The following is a 26,019-nucleotide window of genomic DNA, read 5'->3' as shown; positions in this document are numbered from 1 at the left end:
AGCTTCTAGCCCAGTGGTCCCCAACCCTATGCCCGCGGGCACCATAGCACCCGCCGATCGTTTTACGTGTGCCCACCGCTGTGCGACCACGATAAAAATGAAAATATTTCGGTTTTCAATAAAATGCTATGTAAAAGTTTTTTCGTTTTTAATGATTAACCGCACAAAAGTAGAAATGGCGTCCAACACAGATAAAAGCACAAAGCGAAATGTGACGGATCTCTTTTTCCCCTCCACCAAATCTTCACCAACCAAATTTTCCATACCTGAAATGAAATAAACCGGTCCGTTCTGAATATCATAAAATCAAAGTACAGATCACGACTTACAGATGAACACCTTGACGATTGCTTACGAGCAGGAATATCATCATACTCTCCTAATTACGAAGCAATGGCCAATGAAATGCAATGCTAAAAATCACATTTACTTTCAGATTTATATTTTTTATAAAGAATTTTTATACTCTGTAGATTTTGTATGCATTGTTTAGTAATTACTTGTTTTGTAAAATTTATTGTTAATAGTCTTGTGTATGTTTTATTACACTTTTGGAATTAAATGTCTTCTGTACATTATGTGTATGTATTATTAACTATGTCCAAGTATAAATTTAAAAAATGGTGCCCGCCGTCCGGCCGGTATTCTAGAATGTGCTCTTAGGTACAAAAAGGTTGGGGACCCCTGTTCTAGCCTATATCGCCCCATGATAAAGTGTGACGTAATTGTCACGTAATAGTAGTAGTATGCATTTATGATGGTTGTATCGAGGGGAATAATGCCTTCTGGGAAATCTGTTTAAAGGTGGCTCCTATTAAGGAGTTACAGACATGGAGAAAACCCGGAAAATTTCATGTGGCCAGCCCACCCTGGCGAAGCGCAAACCCATGACCGAACTCCCAGTGTTCTGGAAATGGAACCATTGGCCAATGATGGACCGTCATGGGGTAATGTTCACATGAGAAATAATGCCACACTGCGTCGGAAAACGCCTGGGTCGCCCTTTGTTTTTGCAAAATTAGCAGTGAGGTCACTTGAGCATGCTGACGAAAACTGTGAGAAATTTTTCACGAAAAAATCAACGAAAACGGAAACCAATGATAACCGAAGTCAACGAAAACCGAGGTATTACTGTAATTATAATTTTTTACACAAATTTAAATTTAGAAGTAGAAATATATATAATCAGTGGTACCAAATTATGAGTGCTCAAAATTAATATTCAGAATTTATATAAAGAGAAGAAAATCAAAGTATATACAGACTCATTGATGAGAAATTATAAAACAAAATTAGGGAACAAAGTAAATGCACAATCAAACCTAGTTGTTAGACTTATCATAACTTTTGTTCTGAAGAGCTGAAAATCAGTCAAAAAAAACTTAACTGTGAAACAGTTGTTTAAATTTCCTCTCTGTTTTTCCACGCTTTAAATTTATATAGTAATGTTTTGTAAGTGAAATCAATATTCAACACAGACATTATATTATATGATACAACCTCAGACAAAAATATATAAGTTAGGATAATGGACAATTATTATTAAAAGATTATAAGATGTTTTCCTTAAAATTTTTAAAGATAATGATGATATACAAAGTAAGGATGTGGAGAAAAAGCAATTAACATAAAATATACTGATTTATTTATGTAATGTGTGAAGACACATTACATAAATAAATCAGTATATTGTAAGCAGATGTAAAAAAAGAATTAGAAAAATCAATTAAGAAAAAATTAAAAAAGATATCAAAGAATTTTATGTAAAAAAATAAAAACCAAAATAGTTCAACAACCTTCAATATAGAAAGTTTTAAAAAGTGAATACTAAATATATAGACTACATGGAATGCAAATGAAGAAACCTAGAAGAATTTAAATACATCTAGTTAATAACCAAACATTTTAAAGATTTTATGAATCTTTTTAATGAATTATATGTAAAATTACCATCCACAATATAGAACCACTAGGTTGATAAACTGGTGTGATCCACTCCATCGTGTTTTTACAGTTGCTAATCCAAAATCTCCAATTTTTACCGATGTTAAATCTTCATGAAGAAAAATGTCTATTTTTTGTTAAAGTTAAACACAAATATGATAAAAAAATAAATCTACTAGAATTAAAACATTGATAGAATATATATATTCTAAATCCTATTTTCAAAATCATCTATTTAATAGTCATCTAAAAATCATCTATATAATTAGAAAATGTTATATTTTCTAATTGAAAAATAGTAGCAGCAGCAGCAACAAAAACAGCTATATATTTTAAAACTAATAATTCATTGTCAATATGTTAAGAGGGTAAGTCAAAAATTATCCACACTTTGGCTGTAGAATTTACCGGTATTGTAATCAACCTTCAGCAAGTCAAATATATCATTTCTTGACATAATCACCCTGCTTTTCAATACACTATTCATCTGTCCACAAGTTTTCCTATTCCTTCAGTAAAAAATGTTTTCAGCTGAGCTGCTAACCATGAATGACCCACTGTCTTAACATCATCATAAGATGTGAAATTTGTATCCATAGCACTTTTAGGGGACCAAACAGGTGATAGTCAGATGGGGCAAGATCAGGACTATAGGGAGAATGCTCTAGCATCTCAAAACAAAGTTTTTGGAGTATGTCAACAGTAATATAGGTAACTTATGACAGTCATTTTAATACAGTTTCATGTTAAATGTTTGATTCTTTAGTTTTGGTTTCATTTTATTAACAATTACATTAGTTATATTGTATAAAAATACTGTATATAGTTATATTGTGTACATATTGAAAATAAGTTTTCTGAAATTAGTTTTTTCCAAAAACAAAACCTTACAATATATTTCAAAATTAAATTAAGTAATATTTTTACAATTTCCTTTAAGATTACACAGAATACAAACAAACAAACGAAAATACACGTATTTAATTTCATTTAATGTAATAAATAATACTGGAAGTTAAATAATAAAAATTTTAATTATATTAAAAATACTTCAAACATCATACTATATTAGAAGATTAATATACCTAGAACAATTAATTAATTTTAAAAAGACAAAATAATTATTGACATTATAAAAAAGAATGTTGCAACAACAAATAATACATTAACAGTTAACAGTTATATGAAATTATTTAAATATATTAAAATTGCAATGATACTCAATAAAAAAAAAAAAACTTATAAAAGTATTAAAAAGGATACTGTTTGATTTTAAATCACGATGAATTATGTTCTTTGCATGAAGATAGCTGCAAAAAATTATAATTATTAACAAAATAAATAATATTAATACTTTTTATAAATCACAATAAAAAAATTTCACCAGAAAATTCAAATAGAATGATATTGAAATTTCCAACGTTTCTTACTATTATTGCTTACAACAATTATTATTATGTTATGTACATAACAGTATTCATAATCATCATTACTTACAAAATAACATAGTAAACATACTGTTTTAATGTAAGTTATAAAAAATTATAAATGTTATATTTTCAAAAAAAAAAAAAAAATATTTTGGCATTCAAGCAAAATAATAAAGTGAAAGTCAATAACTAATTTTGAAAATTATCTTAGCATTAAAAAATATTCTTAACTTTTTATATAAAAAAAATCTTTTCAAAAATCTACTTGAATTAAAAAAAAATCCCTCTCTTAAAATTGTTTATAGTTAACAAAATAAAGAATCTAGATGTTGGATTTGTTAAAAGATAAGGAGACAACTAATGTTAAAAAAAAAGTGGAAATGTGAATTATTTACAAAATTGGATTTATGATTTTAAATCAAAAATTTTTGAAATTACTAAATTATTATTATTATTAATTGAAATTGTTTTTAATTAAAAAAGAATTTACTTTTCAAGATGTTAAATTTTATATCATATCATTATATTAGTAGATTAGTAGATATTGAAAATTTTGAAGGAAAACAAAAGATTTCTTCTAATCAGTTTTTCACAAAATTCTCGATAATAATATTCCTTTTAAATTAAGAGGTATACTAACTCAAGACATTTTCAATTTGTAATTTTCACTGTAAACATATATCTACTACAAATTTTTTACTTACTCCATTCCTTGAGCTGTTTGTCGAGCAATATCAATCAAATCAAACATTTCAAATCGGCTTTCTAAAACATGAATATGTTTATATAAAGTTGATCCTTCACACCATTGCGTTACTATAGTCAACTGAGGCTTGGAAACATAACCCATGAATAACAGTATATTAACATGTCTAGTCTTCCTGAAATTAAAATTACTGATTTAATATTTGATTAAATAATTTTAATAATTTATTTTAAAATTATATTAAAATTAATTATTTTCTAACTACAACAGTCAATAAAAACAAAATTTAAATTATCTAGTATAATTCATCATCAGGCCTATAAATGGCATATAATGTACAGAGAGATTATTAGCAAACTATTCTTGAATTTAAATCCAAAAACAATAAATTTTTAAAATTAGCTGAATCATTAAGATTAAAATCCAGATATTTATACTGATTCAAAAGCACATCATTAGAAAAATGGTACTAAAATATGGTAATATTTTTCTACATGTATCAGATAAATTGCAAGTTCCTTTAGAATTTTTTTATATCAAAAATTCTAATTTAAGAGAAGAATTCCATAGTTAATAAAAATGAAATTAACAGAAATTAATCTCACTTATGGAAAAAGAACATTTAGCTATACTGTATTTCTGAAAATATAAGAGCATGTTGTTATAGATGAAGCAAAATCAACATTATATTCCACAAAGTACCTAAAAATCTCCAGAAATTGTGAATGTTGTCTGCACTAGGCATCTTATAATTGTGTGTTCTTCGTACTGCATGTTAGATGTCACATATGTTTATTTCAATACAGGGCATGAGTGGTGTATTGTGCATGTTTTCTTTTTTGATTCAGCATGTTTTGTTTTTGTGTGACTGGACTGGTCCAAAAGCAGACCAATAGTCTGTGAGCTGTTTTTCTATTGGTGCCATCATGCTGAATTGAGTGGAGTCATATGTATTTGTCTGTAAAAAAAATATTTTTTTGTGAATAATTTATTTTGTTTTTTATAGCATACAGGCTTTGTAACATTTCAGTCTTAGATGCAAGTTTTTGAGTGTGTCCATACATTCCTATATGTGTATATTGTGTTATTCGTGTTATGTATGTGTTTTAATGTTCCTAAATATTTTCCTAGCCTCTTTCATTAAACTAGGTCTTAAGTTGTTTTTAATGTATTATGTCAGACCGCCTTATTATTGTCTAATGTTATTTATTTGTGTTTCTAGTCATCTCTTTTGGACTTGTCTGTTTGTAATTGTACTTCATGACCATGGTATGTAACTACAAAGACTGCACCAGAATAAACTAATGTATGTATCTCTGTAAGTGTTGACATGTTCTGGTTCAATGTGTGTATTTTGGGTATCTATGGTCTCTTTATGTAGTCTATTTAGCAAGTGTTTCTTGAAATAAATTTGAGTATGTATTAATTCATTTGTGTCTATAATGTCACTGATTGTAACTGTTATATTAGTGTATGTTTCCATGCTGTTGAATACTGTCATTCAGTGTCTGGTCTACTGTGGGATCTAGCTTGTGTGTGTGTGTGTGTGTGTGTGTGTGTGTGTGTGTTGATGTGTTGTACAACTTGATATGTTCATGTGTTGCTTGTAAAATAAGGTTGTTGTCTATAACTACTCCTTTCTGATCTGCAATTCTTTGCTCTGTAACAGTAAAATGGAGTATTTTTCGTGTGAATTTATCATGTTGTGTGTCTGTTTTCAGTTTTGTGATAATATAGTAATTATGGATGATGAACTGATTCATTTCTTAAGTCTGCTTCATCTGTTGGAAAAATTTTCCAGCCGTGATGGTCAGTGGCTGGATTTCTGCTGAAGTACATTGGCTGGGCTGGTGTGTTGTCCATTGTGTGTGTAAGTGTAGAAAGGGCAATGAATGTGTTTGAGATACAATAGCCATACTTGAGCCAATGCTGTGTTTATAACTGGTGACCAAGGAAAACTGTGACAATTGTTCAAATGTTAATCTCTCTCTAACCTACAAAAGCAAGCCTTGTTAACAAGCACAATGTCCAAGTCAGTATCATGCTGTGATGTAACTACATTCTTGTTTACTCCAGAGAGAAGTGAGTAAGCTTGAATATACCTAAAGTCAGATATTTATAAATCAGCCACTCCTAACAAGGAAAACAGATGCTGGTTAGCAGCTGCCCACTTTGGACAGACACTGTTTGTAGGCCACTCTTTGTTTTATTTCTTCCCATATATCTTACTGGTATGGGTGACTCTACTGGAAGCTTATGCTCCCACTGGCAACACTCTATGGTTCATTGTAACCATTGCACTCTCTCACCTCAACAAGGTGATGACTAGCAAGAGAATTAACATCATTTTTTCCTCCTACATGATAGAGGGGAGGTTGATAAAATGTTGAGGAATCCTTGAAAAGTCAACAATCAAAAATGTTTTTGAGAACACTGGTCTAAACTATACTGTTCACAAAAAACTGACTTAAAAATATTTAAACCTGGATTTCTCTTAAAAATAGGCTAAAAATGTATCACTCAGACATCTGACTGGCATTTTCAACTAATTCAATATTTTTGTATTCATACCATATTTTTTATGATTTGTAAATAAAGCTGTTGAAATTTACAGCATCATATAATAATTTCATATTTCTTAAAATTAAATTACATATTATTGTCAATTTATTCAATAAGATCAACATTTACTCAGTATTACAACTTTACATAATATAAAATTGTATTTACCTAAGCACTGCAACTTCATTTTTAAAAGCTTCTAGTTGAGCTGGAGTGGGATTCGTTACATTCAATTTTTTTAATGCTACAGGTCCTAAAAATTTAAATACTTTTAGTTTACAATTATAATGAAAAAGACTACAATCAAACCTCAATTTAGCATCACTTATTTGTTCATGAAAATGGCATTAAATCAAGTTTGGTACAAAACTGAAGTACTTTACTACATATAATACTTATTTCTCCTTATAAGTTTGAGCAGGAAAGTTGGTTTCCGTTCTTTGAGATTTGGCCCATCTGGTGATAATGTCATTTTCAATAAAAATTGAAAATACATCACCACCATATCTATGAGTCACTAAATGTATGTGACATTTAGTGACTCATAGATATTAAATAGGTATGTTCACAAGTATTCATTAATGCTTTACAAGGGTGTTATATCAAAGTTTGATTGTATATATAAATACACTTTATTCCATTATAAACAAATTAGCTACATAGATATAAATTTTATCTGATTCACCACACACAAAAACAACTAAACTGATAAGATATACAGTCGATTCTGCTTAACTAAGAAACGTTGGGTCTAATCCATTTTGGCCCAATTAAGTGACTGCTCCAATTAAATGAACTAATAATAAATTCTAAAATAAAATATGTAATACGTAGGTATATAAATAAGTAGGTAAAAAATAATAATTAGGTACCTATTTTAATGCTTTATTAAACCAAAATACAAAAAATATTTGTACTATAAATTTGCCAGACTCACTACCATAGATAACTGATTCACATCACGCTAGTGTTGCCAAATACAGTATTAGTAGTGACATACATAAGGGTTGACCGTTCGATTTGTTCCTGATCAAACGATTTTTCCTTTCTCCCTTTTTAGTTAGAACATATTCTAACTAAAAAGGGAGAAAGAAAAGGATTTGTCCAAAAATCACTTTACAGACTTCCTATGAGCACAGTTTCCTTTATTTGAAAATGGGCCACTTTGGCAAAAGTGTCCATAGAATCCGCCAGCTCTGGATGCTGGTCTCAATGATCGGATGGCTGCTGTTCAAATCTAGATGTAATTATGCACATAATACCTTCCAAGGAAACTCTAGCTGTCTTCCAACTCAGTCGAGAGACCTTGAAAAATTGTCTGGGGATCTTTGTCCCTTTGCTTTTAAAGGGATTGTCCGGTCCAGTCCAGAGCAGGGTCAGTAGCTCTCATTCAGGTTCATCTCAAACGGGATCCCCGTGTGATACGTCCTGCTATGGTGACCCCTCCGGAAAAACTGACTTGCCCGAGTGAAAGACAAAATTGCTTTGTCTTTGCCAATCGTTAGGCCTACACGACATTAGTGTATGTAGTGTCTACATATTTTCGAAAGATCCCTAAAATATATCAAAACTTGCTAAATTCCTTTTCTGCTACTGTCCTAATTAAGTAATTAAATTATGTTAATTTATTAGTTTGGTTTCCGTTCTTTGAGATTTGGCCCAATAAAGCAGCTGTCCCGATTAACCGGTGGCCCAATTAAACGAAATCAACTGTATATATTTCCTAATCAGAATAGTAAAAATTTTAATTGATGCAAGCATACACATTTTAAACGGTATAATTAAACATTTATTACATTCCCTACTACATTCTATTTTCTGATTATTATTTATAGTGGTTTATTGCAATAATTTCAAACACAATTTTATATTGTTTTAGAAAAGGTTTGCACTTTTGAAATCATTTTTTAAAATCTACATATTAGATTCATACAATTAAACTAAAAAACAAAAATAATTTTTAAAAATTTTATTAAAAAATCTTAAAATTTAAAATGAGTGATTATTTTCAGGATATATGAAGTGTGCAATGCCATAAGGTTGTAAATGCCATTTTTCTCAAAATACGTTTTATTGAAGAAATGAATTTTAAATGCAATGTTTTTTCCCACAAAAAAATATTGTGGCAATAGTGGAGCTCTAAATGGCTATATTTTGAAGATAAATTTATGTGCAAGCCATAACGTTTTAAGTGCCAAAGTGCAAGCCACATGACTTTTGGCATGTAAAATGTTACGGTCTACATTTACATCATTTTGTTATTCCAATTTGTAACGCAGTGAGTTTTTTACGCAGAACCAGATAACTGAATCCCAGTTTATTAATAGTTAACCTGTATCACCTTATTATTTGATATTTCAAAATGATATTCGGACTTCCATTAATCTTTCAAATTTGAAGTTTTTAAAACATTTTAACTTTTATTACACTAAATTAATACCTTATTGTTTATATTTTCCTTCATTTATCATAATTATATTACAATTGATAAAGATTACAGCCCAGTTCAAGTACCAAAACTGTGGGCCCAACATTGTTGAAGCCAGGAAGCAGTCACTAATAGATTATTGCCAGTTTTTAATGTTAAAATTGATATTGAATTTGTAAATTGTGTTTAATAATTTAAATGTAAGTTTTTGGTATTCAAAACTGTTTTTCAGCTGTAGAAACATTAATCTTATGATTGCAATTGTTTTTGGCATTTACAACGTTATGGCTCTAACCCTGTTTTTAAACTTTTTTGTTTCCTTACCATTATACTTAAGTGTCTGAAATTAAACCCAATGTTTTATTCCAAAGTGTAAATTGTTAAAATAATTTTTATAGCATTTGATTAAAGTTTGTTCATTAGAAAAAGTGTTTTTTCTCTCTCCTGAAAAGTTTGTTTTTTGGTATTTACAACATTATGGCATTGCACGCTTCATACGATGTCTCTAAATTTGATACCAATTGCTTTAAGTTTTAAAATTATAATGAACAAAAGTGATATCATCTTTTATTTCACATAACTTTATGAACTGCATTTCTGCATGGCTCTGTGAAATAATCATTGTGAGACCTGGACTCCAATTTAAACAACTTAAACTAAATAATAATATAACTTTTCAATAATAACTTTGTTGCAGGGATATCTGTCAACTTTCCCACCTGGGAGATACTCTTCCTACATGTTCTCAGCATCGAAAGAGATGCTTTCTCATGACCTTCTGACATGCTGTCTTGATTTTACCAATTTGATATGACAACTAAAGGCCAGCCAAGTCAGTTGTTGCCAATTCCTCCATGACTCAAGAAGTCATTGCCAGTTCCTCAACCAGGCCAATTGTTTCCTGTGCCTCCATTACTCTATTTCGGATACATCGTTTTTACTTTATTGTCAGATACATCATCTTTGCTCAATTAATGGCTACTTCAGCAATTTCCTCTACAGATACGTCATCCCTCTCACCTGCAGCCATATTATCTACTGTTGACATCCAGAATAAGAACTATCATCAAGAACTTTTCTCTTACCAACCCAACCAACAAGCATCAGATCTCTAGAACTCCTTTACATGGTATTTGTCAACTCGCAATCTATTGTGAACTATCTCTCTCTCTCTCTCGCATCTGATTTATCCACAAATATAAATTCCTAATTAGCTCGATAGTCTTATCTTATTAGTCTTATGTGTAAAAATACCTATGAACAAATAAATGGGCATTTGTTCTGTACAACTTGTCTCTGAGTGCATTACTTCAGCCATGCTGTCTCATAGTCCTCCTCCATCCTGAATCCAATCGACTAAGCATGTGATCGGTCACACGATCTAATTTCTAATGAAATTACTCACCATTGCACCTTCTGTGTCTGTCTATCGGGACATGGTGGTATCATCATGACCTGACATCAAAGAGGTACTGACCCTCACATCAAATCATCATAATAGAAAATATCTTCCAATTCCCAGGATATCAAAGAAATAATGATTTTGATCAATTACCATTGATCTCTCCAGTTCAGGAAATATAAAAAAAAGTCAATAAGCCAGTTTACTTTCACAAAAATTAAGAAAGAAATGTGAAACTATATTTTCCCCATCACACCAAATTAGTGTGTCAGTTTGTTTACAGATCATTCTGTCACTAATTGCCAGAGGTCAGCTTTATAAATGAAACATTATCAAAAATTGTCAGATTGTTTTTTTTTAAATGTTCTGTTCTGTGCAGATTGCCTGAAAATTAATTAAATTTAAAATACTTAAATAGTGAATTAAGATAAATATTTTGGCTCATTAGTGTCTTCATGTAGTTGATTAAATCCCCTTGTATTAACAAAGGATGCATAAGTTCATGCCTTGCACATGAATATATTTTATTTTTTCAAATAACAGCTAAATCCTATTCTTTAATAATATATATTTTTGTAAAAGTAAATTATTAAATATAATAATTCATATTACTAAAAACGATCATGAATTCATGACTTAGTTCAATCTAACTTTTAGAAAAAAGTAAACCAATGACAGTGTGATTTTTCACAAAAGATATAGAGAACCAACAAAATAAAATCGGGGAAATTTCTCTATGTATAGATTGTGAAAAGCTACTACAAGTCTGGGGGTGGCTACTCCCAGGTACAGTACATAGGATTCTGAAACACTAGCCCCTAGAAAAAAATTAAATTTAGAGATATTTATTGAAATTTTTTTAAAGAAAAGAATACTAGATAAAATGATTAAATGAACAACTTCATATTTATTTATTTACAAATATTTTGCTAACACTTTAAGTCAAATATGAACATATAATTCACCATTAACTTACCAAGGAATTTCAGGATAAACTGGTAACTAGTTTTGCTCATGTTTGTGTGATGCAAGGCATTAGGCTAGCCTATTTTTAGGTAATGAGTGTGCTTTTAAAATACACAGCCAAGTGGAAAGTTTATTCAGTAGAGTTAGTAAATTCAAATCCTCCCTGAAAGCTATTTTTTACAAAAAGTCCATGGACTATGAACAAGTATATTAATTAATTAATAAGATTATCAGATCAATAATCAGCAAACATTACAAAAATTCAAGGTGAATATATATATCTTCCATATCTTCAATGGTACTATGCCACTGAAGTAAACATTACAATTTCAATTTTACAATACAAGATCTCTACATTTTGGCAAGTTTTCCCAATGAATGTCTACAAAAATATCAGAGACAGTACTACATTTTTGCAGCTATTGCCGTATTTACTATTTTCCTACTGTAAATTTCCCTGAGACTAATTTAATTTCCCCTGAACTTTGCTCACATGATTGGATATAATCTGCATGCCTGTTATTAAAATTAGCTCATTTGATATAGCTTTTAAATCTTAATTTTTTAAGATTTATTTACAATTTAGTTTAACAAATTCTGGTAAAATTTTTGTTTGCTTTATCAAGTGAAAATTAATGTTGTGACAATGGTGTTTGGCCAGGGCAATAGCAAAATTCACTTTAACACCAGAATTTACTTTATCAGTGTTCATTTTATGGAGAGTCAACTGTATATATATCTCTATCTCTATGGTCAGCTGTACTGTCAGCAAATGAAATCAACAAGGCAACCAAGAAGGCAAATTCACTGTCTTTCCATGACTGTTTGAAGAATTTTCTGACTCTTCATGACTTTTTCCAAGTGCTAACAAAAATTCCTGACTTTCCAGGTTTGTAGGAACCCTGTACACAGTATTGTAATGATACAACAAAATTTCTTATATTACTGGAGAGAGTTATATGCATTTTATATTACAAATCATTATCTAACAACAGCTCTTTTATTTACAATCCCATAAGACTCAGATAAATGAGCTGTTATTAGATGGCTTTATTCATATAAAACTAATAGCACCAGGTGCTTATACTTTATTTATATGAAACTAGCCTATCTAATATCTAATAATAGTTACCATGCCAATGTCCTTTATATACAGTTCCAAATGAACCTGCACCAATTCTATGACCCGTTTGAATTTCATCTTCAGGAATTTCCCAATCTTCAATACTCTCCCTTGTTGGTTTCTGAAATTTAAATAATAGTTAAATCCATAAAGAATTAATTCAATATAATCCAGATTTGATAATATACACAACTTTTACAAAAAACTGAATAAAGCATTTAATAAATGTAGCTAAATTTTCTTAAATATTTATTACTAAAAATGCTATATAGCAAAAAAATTAATAAAATGATTTGTACAACATATGCACTATAAATTGTAAAAAAACTGTTTTGTAAGCTATTAATTAGGGCTGTACTAAACCAAAATTTTGATATCAATAATGGGGTTGATACAGAGATTCATTCAATATATTGATAATTAATAAATAAATACTGAAAACAGACTTTTATTTATAATGTTGAATATTAATAATTTGATATTTGTTAATTATAATAATCATCACCTTTACTTCTTTCAACATAACGATTTCACTAGAAGTCAGAAAATTGCACTAGTGTTAAAAATTCTAAAGGGGTTGTTGCTGAGAGAATTGAAACAAATATATAAACAACTAATAAATTAATTTCATTAACAAAAATTAAGACTATACAAACAGTTTGATTCTTTTTGCCTATTTATATACTTTTTATTCCAGTCCAGGAACCACAAAACAGCCAGTAACTTGAAGTAAAACTTCTAAAAATAACATGAATACAATCAAAAAACTCTCACACAATTAAAAATGATCTCGACGTTGACCCCTTTTTGTAGGCTACAATGTCTGTATACAAACATTAAAAATCGTTAAAATTCTTCACGACAGCATTCATGTTATATAATCGCATTTAAGCTGAGAGTCCATACACAAAAAGACTCAAACTTTGTTTGTATAGTCTTAATTTTCATTAATGAAATTAGTCAAAATAATCCTGGGCTTCTAAATGTACAATTAGTGAAACTAATAAATGTTTATAATATCAATATCAGCATTCTAAAATCTAAAATATCAATATTAATATTGAAAATTTATTGGTTTTAGTGTGATATATTGGTTATCAGCACAGTACTAATTGTGAGAACTGAAACAACCGCCTCCACAATTTTAATGTTATTTTCTGACAGCTGGGCAAATTATTATGTTGAAGAAAGTAGAGTTGATAAACACAATTATTGAATTACCAACATTCCTCACTGATTAAAAAAAATATCAAAATTCAACATATGTCAATAAAATTCAGTATTTATCTAGAATATTGATATTCTAAAAACTTAAATAATCACTATTGCAAACATTTATTGGTTTCAGTTTGATATTGATGATTGGCACAGCACTACTATTAAACTGCTTTAAGCAAACATTATTAACAATAAAATTAATCTGCTTATTGCATTTGAGTTTGCAGAACATATTATCTTTATAAATTCATCAACTTTCCTTATATAGTTATACAGGAAGATTACACTTTAATGTTATTTGTTTACTGACAATTATTACATGAGCATATTTATTATATTTCATTATTTATATACAAAAACTTATCCTAAATAATGGCAATTCTTCCCAAATAATATAAAGCTTTAACTTAATAAAATGAATATAAACAGTATTTAGAACAAAATAATACTAAAAGCATTTTAAATGTAATCAAGTTAAAAACTTACATAATACACATTCAAGATTCAAATAAATTTGTCAAGTAAAACTACACAATATATTTAAAATAAAGACTAATTTTAAGTTTAATAAATTTTTTTGCTATTTCAAACAATAATTGTTTGAATATCAAATTATATTATATTAATTCTTACAATTTTTCTTGTACTTTCATCAGCTGATCGAGCACGTGGTCTCCAGGGTTTGTGTGTATTTGTAGGAGAACCTTGTGCACTCTGTGTTCTTGTAGGGCTTGAACTAGGACTATGTACAGTTGTGGAGGAACTTCTTGTTGAACGACCACCAAAAGGTAGAGCTAAACATCCCTGCATTCCTAATATATACATACATAATTTTTAAAGTAAAAAAGTATAAATACAGTAAAATTTTCTTAAAAACAAATTAATGAAATTCTAAATGTATACACTGACCTATAGAAATTTTAAGCAATTCAAAAATGTAAAACCTGTTAACTTAATATAAATTATTATTATGAATTTTTCAATAAATGAGTTTATTTCAATAAATTTTCATAAAATAAAATAAAAGAATAAATAATGTAAATTTATTTAAAATAAAAATATCACCAAAATATTTAGATTCTACATTAATTATAAACTGAAAATTTCCATTTTTCCTAAAGAACAATTTGATAAGAATGCATTGTAATAATAAAAAGTAAATTTATCTGCTATTTTTATTATTGTAATATAAACTTATTTTTCAAAATTTATTGCCTATTTCGAGCCCTTCAAGTTTGGATATCATAGGTTCGAGTTGCAAGCATAAAGCATTTATTTATGATTTTGTTAGTATTCTATATATTTGTTTTTTATAATTACTTTATTAATTTCATATAATTTAATATTTAACTTCCAAGTACTAATGCGTGTATTTAGGTCTTAAGATAACAAAATTAGTTATAAAATTTAAAACTATACTTAAGTCATCAATAATATATAGACTAATAATTAAAATAAATAAAAAATTTCTCAAGTTTTTAAACTTTATTGATAATGTCACTCATTTTATATTTAATAAAACCAATTATTGGAAGGGAAATTACAAGACAATTAATTTAGAAATAAATAGTAATAAATTGTATGTCATATAATTATTAACAAAAATAAATTAAATTTTAAGGTTTTAAAACATATTAATCTTTGAAGAAAAAACTGCAAATTTAGTTAAAAATAAATGTATTTCATTTTATAAATTATCTGAATCAATTATTTTTGAATTAACAAAAAAATAAAAATAATATATTTTTATGAATGCCTCTCATAAAAAAATAAAGAGTTTGCATTATCATAATTAATTAAAAAAATGTAAATTTAAATGATAAATTTATTTTTTTAAAAGTTTGTTATACAGTTCTTAAATACATAAATAAATAAATAAATACCTGTTGAGGAATTCTGTGATCGTAACCTTGATGCAAATTCCTAAAATAAATTTTAAAAAAATTAATAATAATAATAAATATTTTAAATCATTAAACTAAATTATTACAAAAATATATTATTAACAATAGGTAGTTTTTATCTAATATAAATCAAAATTATATTTGGAATTATGAAATTTCTATTTATTAGTATAAATTAGAATTAAAAAAAGGCAAAATAATTATAAAAATTTAGACTTAATGAAACATAACATAATAATGTAATATATATCATAACAACAAAATTCAATTTCAGAAAAATATTTACAGAGTAAGGTAAAAAAATCATGTAGATTTTAGAAAACAGCTTATATAGATTTTATTGTATTGTATCTAAGCATTTGGATCTTAGAACAGTAATGAAAAATCCATGCCATATATACAAATATAAAATCCAAACCCAATAGTTATATATTAAAGCTAAATGATTGCCAAATTATATCAGACTATATCATTACTGTTATTAATAATAGTAATATATAGCTTAATATAATTTAGCAATCATTTGGCTTTATTCTATGTCATATATGTCTAAAATGATATGCACTCATGGCATTTCAACTAGAGACCTCACAAATCTGACAATGACTGTCCATGTTTTCCAATTCTTGCATTCAAAATATCAATAAAATAGATCATATTTCATAATCAGTGGCTGCTCAATTATCTTGAAGTTGTTAAATACAGAGAAAAATACGTAAGCATGATCTAATGTTCTTGTAATGGTGTATGTGGCTTCCCAATACACGAGGAGAGTCAGTATGCTTGAGAAAATTTATACTGCAGTGGAAATATTTGCAGACAGTATTTACTTCCCAAATGCTCTGAGACCAATTAAATACTTAGCAAACAAAATACAAGAGGAAAAATTCCACAAATTTAAAATAAAGAAAAAGATATCAACTTTAATAGTGTCTTACATAAGATAGAACAAAAAGTCAACAAGTTTAAATGATTTCAAATTTGCATCCTTTAACAGTTTTATCTAATCTCTTAAGCATTCCTGAAGAATAATACAATGCTTTTGTGTTTCTATCCTTCATATTTGTATTATACAAAATTAAAGCAAATTCTTCCTGCAAATAATGAATGCAGTTTAAATAGTAAAAAGTCATCAATAAGTTTAAAAATAATATGCTTGAAATGTCAAGATTATTTTTTTTAAATATGATTTTGCTTTTATTTTACTTTCTTAAATATTTCAAAGTTATTTTAACAAACTTACTCCAACATTTAAATTTTTTAGTTCTAATCAAACTCTAAGAATTGGTAGAATTCAAATTCTTATTGTTTATATAAATAATTACAGGCAGTCCTCTACTTAGGAACATTCAACTTACGAACTTTCGAAGTTACAAACAAAGCCGACAGATGGTGGGTTAAAGTGCAGTTGGTTATTTTTTATGTATAGTCAAGTTTATTTTTGAAGTTTTACGTTAAAACATTTACAGTACATACATATGTACATTTGTAGTTGTTTTAAATAAGTAATTTTAATAAATAATGTACTATACATGTAATTGATTTGAATTTATACTTCCCTTTAACAATCTTAATTCAACATTATTCAAGTAGCCTAAACATTACATAACTGTAAAAACAACATTGTATTTGAGGTTTTGCACCAAACATCATCTTTTCAAGTTATGAACTTTTCGACTTGCGAACGAATTAAGTTCGTAAGTAGAGGACTTACTGTACAAGTGAATTAAAGACATTTTGGATTTTACTAATTTTTTGTAAATCAATTCAAGTTTAGACTTGAGAAGAGATAAGTGAATAGACCATCTTTATTTATACATTTAAAATTTATATTTTAATTTTTAATACTGATAACATAATATAAAAATTTTATTTACTACCAATAAGTGTTGTAAATAATTAGTTTCATTACATTTCATAGAACTTAAGAAGGTATATATCATATTGATAGATCTAATTTCTACAAAATAAATCTCTCACTTTAAAAATAAGAAAAATGTCAATCACAAAATAAAGTACATGAAGAGTTTAAATGTTAATAAAAATTTGTTCAAGTACTTATCATAATAAGGAATAAAATATAGCTGAAATACTTTCATTAATTTATTACTCTTTTTAAAACACAAGTGGATATATTTTATTCTTTGTACTTACTTCTGAATGATTCACAACTAGATTATAACAAACATTAGGAGCTGAGGTTGATCTCTCTCTTTGACCTAAAGGTGGAGGATGAGGTCGAGATACTTGTTGAGGAATAGTATTAGAAGTTGAAGGGTAAAAACATTGATTTAGATGATTAGGAAAACCTGTTGCTTGTTGTAAGTCTCCTGTAGTAGATGAAGTATTATTTAAAGCTAATAAACTGAAAAGAAAAAAAATTATTCAATTTGTTATAAAAACTTTTTTTTACATAATTTAGAATATTACATAAATTAGAAAATCAATTATAAATTTTAAAATTTACCAGTCAATTTTGACTAAAATTTCTAAGTTGTGAGAGTCAACAACAAATTTGTGAAGTTTTTTTTGTTACTCCAACAGTCAATTTTAAATATCATTTCAGGTAATCTTATTTTTTGTGAGTTTTACATGTAAGATATAAATAATTGTTAATTTTTACTGTAATTTATTCTGTAGTTTTATCAATTTGTACAATAAGGTCTGAAGAGGAGACAAATAGCATGAAATGCATTTTCCTCGTACAAAATAAAGTCTATATTATTCATCAAAAAGTGTGATAAGTTCTACATAGAATTTTTGTGCTTACTCCCAAAGAACAAAAGAAAGAACAAGAAGCAATCAAGTATTAAAAAAAAGAGGAATATGCTTATTAAATTATGGAAGAATTTAATCTGTAAAACTTTTACCATATTTTATGCATTAAAAAGTTGTTTTAAATGTTATGATGGCTCAAATGGCTTATTCTAATAAAAATATATTATCTTATTTGTTTTGATTTTATTAATATTGGGTTTGTTGAATTCAGTTATTAATTTAACTCCTTAATGACCCTTGTCTCTTATAAGACAGAGAAATTAGCATAATTCAATTACCATTGTTACACTGATTTAAATTCATTTTAAAGATAACTTTCTAAAATACTTAAAAATGAAATTAAAAATTATCACTATTATTTACACTATTAGGAATCCTTTTTTAAGAAACTAATTTTTGTATATAGACTAATCATTCAAGAATATTTACAATACTATAAATTTTATTTCTTGAATGAAGACAAAACACTAAACCAAAATACAATATATAATTACATCTTCTAAATGAATTAGTCTGAAAGCAAAGATCAGAGAGATTCAGATAACATAATTGATAATGTAAATGCACTGTGTCAAGGAGAGATCGTGGAAGAACATGATTGGTTGAATTTGAACTGGTAATGCATGCATCTCAGGGAAGAGACGGTTGGAGAGGACATCAGGCAACGGAGGCAGACCTGGGATAGAGCTGAGACCAGCAAAGCTACTGATTGGTTGGCTGTTGGCTAGACGACACCTATATAAAGTTGATGTGGAAGCAAGAGTTTGAAGTTTAGATCCGTCCTGTTGTCTGAATTCTACGATTGCTGGGAAGTGTTACTGCTAGCTAACTGCTCACCTGTTGTAAGGTGCCTTCTTGATGAACAAGTTTGGGAGATATGAACTATTTGAATTTTTCATTGTGTTAAAGGCATACCAAACAAATTCCAATTGCAAACAGTTTTATTTTTAACTTTACTCAGTGTATGCAGAAGTTGTAAGTTCAAGCTTCCATACCAGATCGATCTTTCTTCTTCAGTATTATAGATTAATTCATTTAATTTTATTTATTAAATTTAATACAAAAGGGAACCTTATATGCTTACCTTTAGTCCAAATTACTTTATATTTATATATCTAATTAGCTAAGTTATAACCTGAAGAATCCGGCATTATCATTTGATTAATTTATAATTTCAAGCTTAGTTTACTGTGAAATTGCTACTGTTAATAACATTTACGAAAGTTCTTGAAACATAACAAGGAAACAGAAACAAAGACGTCAGAATAAACTCTGTATTGCAACCTCAAAAGATATTCTATTATATAAAGTTTAATAGAAAGCTTTAAACGATGCCATTCCAATTAAATATCAGAATCATGAATTGACTCTATTGTTTTGTACCTATGTTAAAAAAAAATTTTCTTTTTTAATAAAAACATCTAATATTTAATTTGTAAAGTTTGTAAACAATTCTGAAGAAATTTTTTCATAATATGGTACAGGTTGACAATGAGCATATTCAAAATCTCAGTGTGCAGCCAGTACCTCTCAGCACCTCTGTTCAAAATCTCAGATGACTTTCGGTTGCTGCCAGCAACCAGAAAGTCATCTGAGATTTAATACATAATTACATCTTTAAAATCTTTAGCTTTCTTTAAAATGAATTATTGTCAAGATTTCACTATCATCATCATCAAAAGTATCAAGCACTGAAAAAAATGCTTCCAGCAAACTGCAGGCATCTTTTTCAGTGCTTGATACACCAGCAAACAAGATGGCAACCACATGAGGCTCATAAGAGCTCTATTTTGTGTTGATAATTTTGAATTTAATTTACCTGTTGATGAATAAACCCCAAATAAATTAACATTTGGTTAGAACATTAATAGAATATTTTAATATACTAGTATATTTACTTAAGACATCATATAATTTATTTTAGTTGTTAAGGCATAATCTTAGGATTGATTTAACTATTTAAAACTCTTATGGAAATTTGCCACCCTGCTTCTGATATGACATCATCATATCATTTAAGATATTCATAAACAATCTTAATTTTATTCTTAAATTTATTCTAATATTTTCAAATTACAATTTTATAATTTGTTTCAAATGATAATGTTACTGCAGAGTTTTGCCTACTTGTTAAAAAAGTTTGTAACAATTCATCAATTATCTGTGCTGCCATTTCTACTTTTGTTTCTTTTGTGACAAAAATTGTTTAATCCAAATATTTTATATATCAATATATAAAAAATATAATTAAATTGTGAGATATACTTGGTTAACACCAGTGATTGTGTACTATGCTGGACCAAAGTCAAGGCATAGTAACCAAAACAAAAATTAAATAAGTGTGTCAATGTGTGTGTCTATATTCAGGAATTTCCTCACAATATGACATATATTCAATATAGTGGCCTTCTGTAGTGTGATGTATGTGTTTCTATTCAATTGCAATTTGCCCAGGCTTTTGTATAGTGTGTGTGGTATGACACCTATAGAAGAGAGAATGAGAATAAGGACCTATAGAGGAGAGAATAAGCACCCTATCCATCCTCCACATATGCCTCATTTCCTGGGCAAGTTCTGTGTACTTGCTGACTTTTTCAGTGCATCTGTTTTGCACATTGTAAGTGTTTGGAATGGATATGTCTATAACGTATGTGATTTTATTGTGTTTGTCAATGAGTGTGATGTCTGGTCTGTTATGGTAAATTGTTTTATCTGTGATTATGGCTCTGTCATAGTACATTTTGTGTGTGCTGTTTTCCAATACAGTCTGTGGAATGTATTTGTAGTATGGTTCGTGGATGTCTACTAATTTGTGTTTCTTTGCAAGCTCTTGATGTATTATATTTGCTACTTGATTATGTCTGTGTAAATAATCTGTCTGTGCCAAGAGTTTGCAACCAGAAGTGATGTGTTGTATAGTTTCTGGCATGATGTGACATTTTCTGCATGTGTCATTTGTGAGTGTTGTACCTTTGAGTATGTGTTTTCTGTAGTTTTTAGTATTTATGACCTGATCCTGTATGGCAATCATGAATCCTTCCGTCTCCCCAAAGAGGCATCTCTGAGCTAACCAGCTAATTAAATTTATTATTATTATTTATTATAATTAAATTATTTTATAATAGATTTTTAAAATAAATTTATATTTCTCATTGGACAAAATCAAATTTGATAATTGATGGAAATCTCTATTTTGTCTATGTCATGCACATATTACCTTTTAGGCTTTTGTAAGCCTTTTCACTTGAGCTTTTCCAGTGTGCTCAATCATGATATCAGAAGAGCATGTATCAGTTTTAGGGACAAGTGTAAATTATTTTTTTGACAGGTTCTAATGCTACCATGCAACTTGATCATGATTAGGAATAATTTTTTGACAGACCATTAGTTAGCCACTTGCAAATTGGAAGCACTCACTATCTGCACATTCCACATTACTGGTACGAATGGTTATTGATTTGACATTCAGCATATTGGAATTCTATGTGGAAAAAGTGCTAAAGTGCTAACACCTACACATGCTGTTGTATTAATGTGCTTTTTCAAAAGTATAAAAAAAAATTATGTAGTTTTAGAAGGTTATCAATAAGTCCATAATTTACAAGACTTCTGTAGAAACTAGAGAAAATAGTGGTTGGCATCACTGTCAGATGTACAATAATTTTCTTTTTTGTAAGATAATATCACATTAGGAATTATATATGATAGTACCTGTATTGATATTGACAGAATTATGATAATTAACAAGCTGTAAATTTCTTTAATATTTTTAATTATTTATTCAATAAGACATCTTCAAATAAATCATAACAAATAGATAATAATACAGTAGTAATAATAATTATAAATAATAATAGAATAATAAATATAGAAATTAATCTACCATCTGTGTGAAATAAAGAAAATATCACTGATAACATGGCAACAATGTTGATTGTTAGTAGACCAGTTATATATGGGAAAGAGGTAGAAGGCACAGTGGGACAAATCACCCCACAAAAAATTCTTCAGCTTTTTGATCTGTCCAGATTCATTCCCGACTCACCAGAGCTGAAAGCTATGCATGCATTAAATGATCTTATTTTGCTAGTTTATAACAGGTGCTATTGTTATTAAAGCAGTTATCAAAAGTTCTTGTAGAATGCTATTGTAAGTAAATTTGAAATAAAATAAAAATAAAGCTGATAATCAACAATTAAAAAACAAAATGCTGCAATCTTTGAATCAGTTATATCTAACATCAATTTTGAAAAATTATGGGAACTAGTTAGAAATTATTTTAATTTTCAGATAATACTAGAAGTTTTTAACTGCTGATAATCTTCTTGACACTAACAACAATCTAACAGTTAGTGATGCTTCAATATACAACTGTGCTCATGAAAACTGTGAAGACATCATCAGTTTCTGCTGCATTATTGTCAAAATTTCACTATCAACATCATCAACAGTATTTGCTATGCTAGAACACCTGAATGATATTTTTTAAGCACTGAAGAAATACAAACAGTATATCTCTCAGCATTGAGAAGAACTCTCTGTAGGCAATTTGTGTAACAAAAACAAAGACTTTTTAAAAACATTTGAGTTTTTATGATTTTTCACTTTGTACTGTACATAGCACTGTAATAACTATAATGCATTAAACTGGTGATTTTTATTTAGTATTTTTTTAATGCTTGTAACATATTTTTGATTATAACAATCTTTAGTGTTTCTCCATTGCGATGTGTTATAACTATATTTGACTGTACATGCCAATGTTATTTTTATTCACATCTCTCAACTCTAATAAAACAACAAAATTCTTTTTATTTATGATTTTTGCACTATACCCAAAATAAAACAATTTAAATAACTTTTTAACGACAGATCATAAGGAAATTTATACATAAAAATGTCTTTAAAAAATTTAGACACTACCAGATTTGGGAATACAAAAAGAATTTTATATTCCATTACGAATTATTTTAAAATAAACTATTAATTTTATTAATTAGTTACGACCAAATTTGTACTAAATTATAAATAAGATTGTAAAAAATATGAAAGTATTTCTTACTATTTATAATAATTAATTTCACTTTCTACTCTTAATGGCTGACACAACGTTGGTACACCAGCAGCACATCTTTGATGAAATCGATAACCACAAGTTTGGCATCGAAAACCATGAAACAGAAATTTACGGCAGCATTCACAAAAAGCTAATGTAAAAAATGTTTTTCTCACCTGAAAGTACAATGAATATATAAAAAAATAATTAATATCTTCAAAATAATTTCATTTAATAAAACAAACAATGATGATAAATAAATCATCATCATTATCAGATTATAAAAGTATAAAAGTAAACAAAAAATAAAGAAAATAAAAAAGTCACATAATACCATATCTTTTGCAAATATATAATAATCCAAAATTTCATGCAGCGTAATGTATTAATACTGAACAATAAAATATTGGAATACAAAATACAGTACATGTAGAGTGATGTAAGCTGCTTTGCAATAGGTTTTCTTCAAGTACTGTTCATATACTCAATATATGGAAATCATCATGCTTATGAAATTGCAGTAATGATTTTATTTAAATATATTATTTAAACAGAAAATCTCAAAAAAATTATTAATTAAACATATGTCAATAGTTCATTCAATCATGAAAAATTGTAACTATATGTCAATAGATTTGCAGAAGGGTCAAAGTTTCAGAAAAAATGTTAATAATTTAACTGGCTTTTTACATCAGACTTATTGATACTGGTATTTTTCTTCACTGAACGTTGCAAATGACATAGCAATGATGTAGATCCACCATCACAGATATACATTAGATATATTTCTACAAAATACAATTAGATTTTTGTATAAAATTATTATATATATTAAAATAACTAAATTTGATCAAAATAATTAAAATATATTATAAGAATATAATTTTAAAATATTTGCAATATAAAGACAGCAGATATTATTTATAAATTACTTATTAAACAATAAAATATAAATATTGGTTATAAATTCTAAACACTTACAAAATTATGTGAAATACTAGTTGTAATTGGCATTCTGTCACGTATTTCAATTGAAATTTCTTCTCCTTCCAAAGTTGCCATGTCTGTATTCCAATCAATTGGAATTCTGAAGATAAATTAGCAATTAATTTGTAAATTTATTGATAAAAATCATAAACAAAAGAAGTAATAAGACTTATTAAAGTAAAAGAAAATTTATTTCAAATTAAACATTTTCTGAATTCATTTTCTCCACCATCACCTTGCATAAGCAATAATATTTAAAAATTATGTTAAATATAAAATGTAATTTTCAAATTAAAGATTTACATTAAAAAATCTTTTTATCGGTAATTAAGTCTCTCATTTCTGTTTCTCATTTGGCATTCAAATTGATGGGTTTCAAGATTCGTTGCCTTTAAAAGATCCTCAAGACATAACAGGAAAAAATTTTAATCAATATTTATCTTCCTTTCAGTTTATAATAATGAATAACTGTTTTGCCATTTTTATTCAAAAGTTTCTATCACTTATTTCTTCTCAACCATAAGTAATACATTGTTTTATATTTTTACTAAGAATCAAACTATTCTAACTATAAATACATTAACAGTGATAATATAATTACAGTTGAACTGGCCTAACTCAAACATGTTTATCTCAAAAACTTCTTTATCTTAAAATTTTACTTTTTTCCCTGTATTTTCAATCTCCTAAATTCAATATATTTTCCATCTTTATCTCAAAATAATTTTCTCCCAAAACCTCTATATCTCAAATTAGGAACTGAAATGACAATTATAAATTCAAAGCTCAGCAACTACATTTTGATAGCATTACTTGTAGGTGAGAAACATCTCTTGTAATACAGTACACAGTTGCAATTAATGCTTCATTTATCTAATTGGCTACTACGAGTTTGCCTTGCATCTTATTGGTTGAAGAAAGCCAGGCATCAGAAACTAATGACACACTATTTCTGTTAAGGTATGTCAAAGATGTTTTATTTGTGTCTAATACAGGTATCTACTATACCTACTGTTATATTAGTAAAATACCGTACTCCTGTCAAATCTAATTACGTCTAATTAATTTGTAAAAAAGTTTGTTAAAAAAAGTTAAAAAATTACTGTTTATTGTATAGGAACCTCTATATCTAAATTTTTTTCTCATTCCCATGAGATTCAAGATACAGGTTAAACTATATTAGTAGCTCTTCATACACTAAGACAAAGGATCATCAAAAATGTATATAATGTATAACTGTAGAGAAAACAATCTTTGCACTAGCTTTTTATTAACTCAAATAGAAAATTTAAAAATACCTAAATATTATTTAATAAAATTTAATAACCAAATCTATAAATTCAAATTGTGTAACTCAATAATTTATTAATATTAAAAATTCTTAATAAAGTAAAAAAAATATTTCAATCTTTCATGTATAAGAATTGCTTGCTTCCTTTCTCCAATGTATTACAGGTGCTCCCTTACAAACAGGTTAGGTTCCTGAGGTTTTGTCATAAGTCAAAATGTTCATAA

The 26,019-nt window shown here is 27.7% G+C and overlaps 1 protein-coding gene across 1 annotated transcript in view; it reads right to left on the bottom strand.

The window, feature by feature from the left end:
- Positions 1-26,019, bottom strand: part of LOC136977524 (serine/threonine-protein kinase A-Raf-like) — a 118,255-nt gene that overhangs the window by 29,413 nt on the left and 62,823 nt on the right. The window contains 11 exon segments of the mRNA XM_067273018.1: positions 1,951-1,988; positions 1,991-2,071; positions 3,208-3,254; positions 4,079-4,255; positions 6,811-6,895; positions 12,571-12,682; positions 14,413-14,591; positions 15,663-15,702; positions 17,838-18,048; positions 23,524-23,693; positions 24,499-24,604. Of these exon segments, the coding sequence (XP_067129119.1) occupies positions 1,951-1,988; positions 1,991-2,071; positions 3,208-3,254; positions 4,079-4,255; positions 6,811-6,895; positions 12,571-12,682; positions 14,413-14,591; positions 15,663-15,702; positions 17,838-18,048; positions 23,524-23,693; positions 24,499-24,604 (1,246 nt within the window).

This window comes from Centruroides vittatus, unplaced genomic scaffold (assembly GCF_030686945.1).
Source record: "Centruroides vittatus isolate TY-2023 unplaced genomic scaffold, ASM3068694v2 contig_460, whole genome shotgun sequence".
Lineage (NCBI taxonomy): Eukaryota > Metazoa > Arthropoda > Arachnida > Scorpiones > Buthidae > Centruroides > Centruroides vittatus.
The sequence above is the reverse complement of the archived record's forward strand: the minus strand, read 5'-3'. Positions and strand labels throughout refer to the sequence as shown.